The 10,043-nt window shown below is 32.9% G+C and overlaps 2 protein-coding genes across 2 annotated transcripts in view; one reads left to right on the top strand and one right to left on the bottom strand.

Moving 5' to 3' along the window:
• The first annotated feature begins 1,537 nt into the window (after positions 1–1,537).
• On the top strand, positions 1,538–4,342 carry LOC126965735 (putative lipoyltransferase 2, mitochondrial). The gene is made up of 3 exons (XM_050809492.1): positions 1,538–1,880; positions 1,972–2,184; positions 3,862–4,342. Exons 1-3 carry the CDS (start codon positions 1,724–1,726, stop codon positions 4,206–4,208), a joined length of 717 nt encoding a protein of 238 aa, XP_050665449.1. The 5' UTR covers positions 1,538–1,723; the 3' UTR covers positions 4,209–4,342.
• Positions 4,325–10,043, bottom strand: part of LOC126965670 (uncharacterized) — a 91,207-nt gene continuing 85,488 nt past the window's right edge. Inside the window, exons 12-16 of the mRNA XM_050809384.1 lie at positions 9,091–9,230; positions 8,111–8,192; positions 7,240–7,384; positions 6,498–6,708; positions 4,325–5,627 (exon numbers count right to left, since the gene is read on the bottom strand). Of these exons, the coding sequence (XP_050665341.1) occupies positions 5,479–5,627; positions 6,498–6,708; positions 7,240–7,384; positions 8,111–8,192; positions 9,091–9,230 (727 nt within the window). The 3' untranslated portion in view covers positions 4,325–5,478. The remainder of the gene's footprint in view (positions 5,628–6,497; positions 6,709–7,239; positions 7,385–8,110; positions 8,193–9,090; positions 9,231–10,043) is intronic.

Here is a 10,043-nt window from a genome sequence, read left to right as displayed (position 1 = left end):
CATGGATTTCATCATCATCAGGTCGAATAATTTTTTAATGGGACCCCTCTAGAAGTATGTAAACCTTTCAATTGAAAGAAAGAATTATATCCTCTTCCATTTTTTGAAGTCAGTCAAAATAAATGAGTTTTTAGTCAACTAGTTAAATATTATTGTAATAAAGTAAAAGGTTTACAAATCGTTTAACATTATTCACTATCAATCAAAAAGCGCGTTATTGTTAAGTCTTTGAAAAATTCTATGAATTAATATTAAGTAGGTATTTCTTAATAATTACCCCAGCTGTCATCGTTTCAACGAATTCCACATTTCTGATCCTGCCAACACTTTGCTTAAACAGGACATAGAGTTTCAATCAACAATTCGACACCACGCGGCAATAAATAGTAAGTAAGTAATTATTTATTTATTATTATTAAAAAAATCACATTTAAATAACACCATGTGTAAATACCGTTTATAATGTTCTATTCGAATATTTAATTTACTTTAGAAAACTTTGCTGCATTTATAAGTTTCAAATAACATTTAACAGCATTATTGTTCGAATTCCATACCGGCTTACATAACAAACGATACGCCACACTACGCACCGTGAACACGAGGAAACTGATCAACTGAAGCCCATAAAGTTAGAAAACCAATAGGGTGTGTTTATAAAGAATTCAGATTTCCACAACGCACATATTTTGTAATGCCTAGGTACCAACACTATTTGGTATCATTCTATTTCTATAATTTATTGTAACCCGTTTTGTAAAAAATAATGTTATAGGTACATTTTAAAAATGTTAGATTCGATTTTTGAACAATTTGAAAATGATTTAGGTTTTTGAATAAAAACGAAATTCTGATGACTGTCTCTAATAATGTTAATAACAATGATATTAATAAAAGATATTGTCCATGTCCATATTGCTAAAAATAGAAAATGTTTTTTTTTCATTTAAGTTGTATAAATAGTAATTCAATTAATTTAATTTAAATTTGTAATAAGTATTTATGTAATTGTACCTAACTTTATTTCATTTGTATTTTCTATGGGTTGGTTATGCCTGAAATAAATGAATACCTACTTATTACTGTTATTAAATTGTCGAAATTAGATTCACGTATCATAACATGTTGGGAGGCTATAAAATAAAATAAAATGCATTATTAATTATATTATTGACTTTAATATTGAATAACTTCGACTATAATATTATTTAAGACTCAAAGATTTATAAGGTACGATTACTTATTTTCGGTAAGGAACATTAAACATTAATTTAAATTTTGAATAATCCCCATCTTGTGGCGAGTAGCAGAACTCGCACTAAAAGAATATTCTTATGATGAAGATGATAAAATATAAAAAGATGTTTTAATCCATATGATTTTTAAAATCATGACATCATAAAAACTGTGCAAAATAAATTATTATATTTCTGAAGATATATTCATATTAAGCTATTCGTAATTAAATATTATATATACTCTGTGGTTTGTTTGACTTCGACATGTGTCATCTATCATTAATAAAAAATGTGACGGCTAAGCATTTTGTTTTTGTTTTTATTCTGTTGTTTTTTTTTAAAGTATAATTTATTCGATAAAAATAATCGCAAAATAATAATACATCACATGTAACTAGCAATATCAAAAATAGCTGATTTTCTATCATTTTCAAATTAACAAGTTCAATAAACTTAATTATTTCACAATCAAATTCTAAACAAAAATGGTAAAAGTATGGAGGTTAGGATTGATGAGTTATGATTCCGCTTTTAAAATTCAGAATTGTATTGCAAGGAAACACTTAGATTCCATGGTGAAAGGAGTAAATGCAGACTTCGATACAATACTTCTTGTAGAACATAAACCAGTGTACACAGTTGGTGAGTGTTCACCATTTGATATGAATATCATATTATTTTATTCAAAGATATGATTTAATTAGAAATTATTAATATTAATATAATTTTTAAGGTATTAGAGATGAAACTCCTAAAGATGAAATAGAAAGGCTTAGAAGTTTAGGTGCTGAATTTAAACAAACCAACCGTGGAGGTCTTATTACATTTCATGGTCCTGGACAGTTAGTTGCATACCCTGTTATAAATCTAAAGCATTACAAAACCAGTGTAAAGTGGTATGTGAACAGTTTGGAACAAACCATCATTAACTTGTGTGAAGAATTAGGTAAGAGTTTGTCCTTCTGCAATTTTGTATCAATTTTTAATAACTATCATATTTCTGGCAATATATTTTGCATATTTAATATAATATCTACAAAATATTTTTTTTTCATCTTTTCATTTCATTCCATTCAGGGAAACTAATTGTGTGGTGTGTCTCAGATCGCGCGATGTTGGCACTCCCAGTGTTCTGTCAATGTGTATTATTTTATGTGTATTAATAGATTGCCTATAATCAGAATGATTTGAGTGAATGTACCTGAAAGCCATTGAAGCAAGCTATGAGACCATGCAAAATAAACAATCTTATAAACAAAATAACGGTCTGAACTTGGTGAGGGAGTAGGGTGCTGTACACTGCACACAAAAATCTAGTGCCATGGGGCACTGCCCATTTGGGAAGGTTAACTGCAGTAGAATATCTTTAGGTTTAACCTGGATAAGTCGAAAACATATTTTTGCATTTGATTGCAAAACCAAATTTGTTGCATTCCCTTTGAATCCTTGAGCCTCCATAACTTACAATCTAAACTTACCCTTTGTAAATCATTTCATACATACAAATATTATACAGATAAGCCATTTCGATATTATATATATTTTCCGTTCACAGCTCAAATAATTTAAATTATTTCACCTCTCAATCTTAAAATTAAGCTAGACCTCTGCAAGTTAAATATCTTAATTTATTAAAAATTCTTGTCACATTGTTTGTCTGTGACAAACTACTAAACTACTAAACCAATATTAATCAAATTTTGCACACTGCATTTTATTTGAGTGTAGGTACAATTAATTAACTTTTAGTATTTGATCTATAGGCATACTATACTGTTTCACAAAAGATGTTCCTTAATTACGAGTTGTGGATGTTTTTCATCATAATAGAAGGGGGTAGGAATTGTATTACCATACCATTATGTACATACTTAACTGCTTTTTTATTATTAGTACCCTTGGTCCAAGAGGTGTGTCATTGAAGGTTTTTAAATTAATTTAATTTAACTATTTTTTGTCAATGTTGACAGGTTGAAAAAACTGTTAAATCATCAACGGGTTTTGAAAAATCGGTTAATGCATTTATTAATTATTTGGGTTTTTATTAGGTTTTTATTCGTCAATATAATATCAAGTCAACATTTTCGTTCGCAAATTCGTCAACTGTTTTGAATTAAGCTGTTTTAGCAAGGCATTCAATTTCTTAATTTATTGGGAGTTACGGGCGAAGACATTGATTGAATTTATTAGCTTATTATGTTCAACAGGTTTTTTCGTTGAAGAAAAACAGTTAATTCGTTAACGAATATAAAACTGTTAATAATAACAGTTTATTGATTTAACGACCACCTCTACTTGGTCCCTTTTTAGTACATCTTTAGATTATGGAATGTTCATCTAATTCCACATTTCAAAACAAGTCCATCTGCATTTTTACATCCTCTCAACAATAACAACACAGTCTTATGTCTCAAGGTGAAGAGCACAATTGTAGTGCCACTCAGAATTTTTAGTTTTTGAAGAATCTTGAGCAGCACTGCATTGTACTATTGAAGACAGAGTGTATCAATTACCATCAGCTGAAAGACTAGTCTTGTCCCTTAGTCTGTCATAAAAAAAATTACTTTTTATGTTTTATACCTGCAGATATGATATTTGTAATTATTATCATTACAATTTCCAGGTTTGAAGGCATCTAGATCACCACATACAGGTGTATGGGTGGAAGACAATAAAATAGCTGCGATTGGAATTCATGCCTCTCGGTATGTGACAACACATGGTATCTCCCTCAACTGCGATAATGACCTAACTTGGTTTGACCACATCACACCTTGTGGCATAGAAGATAAGGGTGTCACCTCCCTCACTAAAGAGACTGGCGTAGTTTGCTCTACTGAGAAAATTATTCCCATGTTTTTAAAGAACTTTGAAAATGTGTTCAGTTGTAGCTCTGAAGATATGGAAGTAGATCTTCAGGAAGATATTCTAAATAGTATTTATAATAAATTATTAACTACAGCGGTTTAGAATTACAAGAAAATTGAGATTTCTAGTGCCATGTTATATTAGGTATTTAATATGTTTTTTATTTTTTGAGAATATAATATTGTTAACAGAGTATTACATGTGATGAAATAAAAAAATTTTGTAATTTGTACAAATTATTTATTATAAATAAGTCACTTTTCAAAAAGTAGTTTTTGTAAATAAATAAGAAGAAATCTCAAGTTGGGTTAAGGGAAATTATACTTTTGAATCATTTCGACAAAACCCAACTGAAAGTTCAAAAAGATAAAGTATTCCAAAGCTTCGAGTAATCTTAGAATTGACACATATTTGACAGTAAAATGGATATTTACAATTTATATCAAGGTACCATTGTATAGATTCTAATCTATTAGTATACATTAAATGTTCTTACATAACTAATTTGATTAATAATAATTAATCAGCATTATTAATAATTATTATCATGAAAACTCTCCACAATAAGTTCAGTATATAAAATAATTTATCCAATATGTATTGTAATCGTTCAGAATAATCTCATGAAATTGTTCGCTAGTTCTACAGAATAGCAAAATTTGAAGAGATTATTCCAATAACATTTTAATAATTTTTAAATATTAACATCTACTTAAAACCTACATTTAAAATAATTTTATGGAAACAACAATACAATCGGTTTTTATATAGAAATTTTCCTGACACTTCAAAATATGATTAGAGAAATCACCTTTTCAAATTTTTTTAATGGAATCAAATACAAAAAAACTGAATTAAATTTAAGTATCATAGATGCAGCACGAAGAAACCATTTTTGAAAATCTGTTTTTATTTTTCTATGGTTCATCTGATGATTAGCGGTGTCATGAGTAACAAAATTTTCTGAGACTCATCACAAAATGACTTATGATGAAGCGTACTGCGAAAATAGCACAACCGCATCACACTGCGCCTGTCTCTGTGACTTAAACCAGAACAACAGTATATTTAGAAATTTAATTTTGGAATAATTCACTCATAGTTTGACTAAATAATGCAAAATGCTGTTTCAATACAATAAGTTTTTAACTAAGAATATCTTAAAGTAATAAATGCTTATAAATGCAACTGTTTGTCGTCAACATGACGACGCGGTGGTGTCGTCTTGGTTACACAACATTAAGTAGGTACACCACTACATTCTCTACACTATATAGCTGTAGCTATTAATAAATGCATGGACGGATCAAATTAGCTGGAATGTAAGTTGTCTATCACAAGATGCCAGCTAGATAGATATTGTGCAATCTTGTTACAAGTGTTTGGGCGGGGCCATCCATTTGCGCATGTAGTAACAAAAGATCGTAGCGATGTACAACAGCACTAGCAAAGCGCATGCAACTCCTAGCAGTAGAACAGATCCTTTGCTTGGACACGGCTCTACGATTGTGACAGTTTTTTCTGGAAAAAAGATTAATTTGCATCAATAAAAGTTTATTGCTAGGTAGGAATAAGTTTGAAACGTGGACCCTCCAAAAAGCTGACCGTGCCCGCATATTGATGTATTTGAATTGCGTTGGAGGAAAATGCTTCGCATACGACATGGTACCCATGTTGTATCATCCTGGAAATAACGCACAAGAAAGCGTAGCAATAAAAGTTCCTTGAAAACCGCATTGTAAAGGAACGCCAGACAACCAGGTGGTAGGGATGGTAGAACTGGAAGACACACAATGAAGTGTCAACTCTACGGAACGCCGAGTGGTCTAGCCGTTCACATAGCACTGGATCCCCGACAACTCGAGCAGGTCTGCGTTACATGCGATCATATGGTTCGAGCGGAATAATAATAAAATGTAAGCGGAGTTACTCCTTATAAAACGACCTTTTTTTATGGACAAACTGGTGATAAGTGATCACCGTCGCCCAAATTCTCTTTCAACACAGGATCGTTGCCGGCCTTTAAGGAAGGTTTACGCGCTTTCTTTGAAAGTACCCATGTCGTATCGTCAAGGAAACACCGCACAAGGAAGCTCATTCCACAGCTTTGTAGTACAAAAGAAAGCTTCTTGAAAACAGCACTGTGGAGGACCGCCACACATCCAGATGGTGGGGATGATATCCTAACTTGTGGCGTGTCGTGCGAAGGTGGAATTCGGCGGCAGAAATCAGGTGAAACAGCTCTTCGGAACACTCCCCGTGATAAATGCGGTAGAAGACACACAATGAAGCGAGGTCTACGCACCGAGCTGTCCACGAGTCAAAATGCTATTGAAATGAGATCAGCCGTATTGGAAATATTTATATTATTTTAAATTTATGTATACTCACCCCCACCAAAGTTGGTCTCAGACGCAGTGCCCCCAGGTTTATCAGAGCGGAGGAAGTCTGTGCTCTGTCTCTCGTCGCCGAAGTCGAGAACTAATATTTCCTGTGATATGTTCATATCTTCTTCTTGAGCGGTTTCAGTCTCATTCTGTGGCAGCGAACGCCTCTTTCTTCCCCAAGACTCGATAGATTCTCTGCCCCATTCGCATACCGCCTGCAAAAATACAATTATTTTTATTTACCTACATTGATGTTGATTCTCTTGTAGCAATAATTTTATTATTGATGATGAGGTTGGGTACATATCTACACCATTAATGCCATCTCTTAGAAACTAGCACTAATTCATTACAAACTTATAAGTTTCAAACCACAGTTTGCAATGCGAGTGTCTCAATGATTTGCTAGATGGCGTTATTAACATAAATTCAGTGTAAATTATTTTGTCAACACCTGGTCTAGAAAACTGTTGAAGTACCTACAAGCGTCTCAAGATGTGTTTCGATCTAAGTGACAAATAACACAATGAATTTACTGTTAGTTACTAATAGCTTAAAAACGTATTAATTACTTCTATAATTATAAGAGGAATTGCGTAAGTCGTACATTTTGGAATGTTAGGTAGGTACTTACTAAAACTCAGTTTTACTAAAGTACACTCAAAACGCCACAAGAGCGAGACTAAATAGTGTTATTAATAAAGGGCTAATATTGTGAAAAACTAGTTTTCGTATAATTTACTCACAGGTTCACATGGCCCCAGACAATATTTGACGTTGCACTGGAAGATGACCCCGTAGGACTCTGTGAACCTGAACGCTTCGTACACTGACTGCAGAGCATTGCCGTCCGGATTAAACGCCGGGAATATTGAGGGATCCACTGGACAACTGAAAATAAACAGATTATTAAATTATGTTTTCCAACCATTCCAGTCGGAAGACGTCCCCTGCTCGAAAAAGACCCCCCCCCCAAAGACTCCACGACGATCTGCTCTGCCCTCATCCAACTTACTCCGGTGATCTTGACCAGATTTTTGAAATTATCTTTTAAGAGAATGCATTCAGAACTAAGTCGAACGGTTGGTGCTGATTTTGCCGCTTGGCGAGGCTTTATACCCCCAATTATATAGTTTATACTTCGACCCCTTTATAATAATAATAATATCTATTGCCCAAATATGTCGTTAATCGATTCGACATGTGTTTCGCCTCTACACGCGGCATCCTCAGGAGATGTTGCCGTACAAGATTTTTATCTTTATTATTTATAAAGATATGCACTATATCATGTACCTACATTTTTAAAAAACCTTTTGTGTGTGATAGCAAACTTAAACGTAAAAACACCCACTGTTTGGTTTATCGATGATATATTGGGTTTCTGTAGATTTCTTCTTCGATTTTTATTAAAAACATTACTGTGTGGATACCTCATAGTTTATTAACAATTACTTTTTTTTAAATACAAAGAGGCACCTTAAATGTAAGTGTGTATTTTCTGGTACGGTAATCCTGTGCAGAACCAACCAGTAGGTATTTGAATTATAATGTTGGCACCTACTGTGTTCAAATATTTTTTCAATCATTATTATTTAAGTAGGTATTGTTGCTTACCCTTCATCATCAATGATCTGGAAAGTGCTCTTCGAATCCTTAGCCATCGCAACACAGCTGCGTGCAAAAATACCGTACGGAGCTGAAAATATAAAGAGCAATATAGCAATATTATTTAGCAATGATATTATAGTATTACTTTTAAATATCATTGTTATTTAGTTTAATTAAACTTATTGAGAGAAGCGCAGCTAAGCTGAGCGGAGCTCCCACGTGGTGACTCCAATTGATTTCTGTGTTAAATTGTTTCTCGGCCATGTCTGCCCCGTTTTAAAAAAAATTTGAACTCATAGAAAGCTTTCGAAATTTTCTAGGTTATTGTCATTTGCCAGACAGAAATTTGAATTTCGACTTGATTCAATTATTATAATTAAAAACAAACATGATTTACAAATTATTCTAAATTAGCCCGCGCTATTTATATTTATTTAAAAATTGAGCCGATTGATCAAATCTTGTTTCATTAATTTTGTTTTGTTTTTGTACACAGACTTGTTTACCTCGCTTCGCTCAAATTTACGCTGCAGCGAAGCGGTACGACGAGAAACTGCGCCAACCTAGTTTAATCATCTTTCATTATAGAAGACTAGCTGACCCGGCAAACGTTGTTTTGCCATATATAAATTGTATTGATCTTTTGCTTGCTAGTTGATAAGAGATGGCGCTAGTTGTATTCAGTAGTAACAATCACACTTCTTTTATATTTTGTATAATTCACACTATACTTTTATAAATTATAGCCTATTTGTTATTCTGGTGTGTAAGCTATATTATTGTAAAGTTTCATCAAAATCTATTCAGTAGTTTTTGCGTTAAAGAAGTTCAAATATACATCCAGACATACAAACTTTCACAATTTATAGTATTAGTAGGATGCAATTGGTCTGCCTGATAGTAAGTAGTGATATCTGCCTATATAGGCCTATCCTATTGTCAACACGGGGTATTTAACGCCTTCATGTAAAGGTCAATGTACTCACTGTCTTCTGGTATTTCGATGCGGAAGGTGAGTCGGTCTCCAATGCGGACAGTCTCCACCTCGCGCTGTCTGCTGTCCAGGATGCGGATACGTGGTGGGGGGGCTTCGGGAGCAGCCGTGATGGATATCATCTCCGGGTCTCTAAAAGTTGGACAAGATAGTTCCGAATTTATTCACGTAGGTACCATATAAACTGAGATATTATTTAGAGCCAAAATAAAGAAATGATTTGATGTAACATGGGCCTTATTTTGTTTTCAATAAAGTAGGATATCCTTCGGAAAACTATAATAATTTAATCCAAGGTTTCAATTTCTTTTCCTAAACGTTTCTTTATTGGGTGGATATTAATTACACTCAAAATAGGCTTAAATGTTGTTCTTATAGTAGAAGCGAGACATGGGCGAATAACTAGTTGTTTAATACTATTTATTATTTACTAGCTGACCCGGCAAACGTTGTTTTGCCATATAAAGTATAATTCACGCGATAGTTTTATAAGTAATAAAATATGTACATCTTATAGGCATATCATATGTGCCTGTACATCATTTTGTTCTATTGTCAATAGTTTTTGCAGCGCACGCAAAAATAGGTTTTCGATTTTTCACCTTGTGTTACAAAATAGCAATTTTATTACGGATCCCTAATTAAAAAAAAAACAGCCTATAGCCTTCGTCAATAAATGGACTACCCAACACTGAAAGAATCATTCAAATCGGACCAGTAGTACCAGAGATTAGCGCGTTCAAACAAACAAACAAACAAACAAACAAACACTGCAGCTTTATATATTAGTATAGAAAGTATAGATAGTATTTGTTATAAATCTGACTATCAAATACAAATATAATTATTCAATTGCGAATAGCAGATCAATCAAAGTTGTGCGTAGTGCGTTCAAACGAAACTGTTCAGCTTTATAATATTGAAAGTAATGCCGATACAAAGTAA

This window comes from Leptidea sinapis, chromosome 8 (genome assembly GCF_905404315.1).
Source record: "Leptidea sinapis chromosome 8, ilLepSina1.1, whole genome shotgun sequence".
Classification (NCBI taxonomy): Eukaryota; Metazoa; Arthropoda; class Insecta; order Lepidoptera; family Pieridae; genus Leptidea; species Leptidea sinapis.
This window is presented reverse-complemented; position numbering and strand designations above follow the sequence as displayed.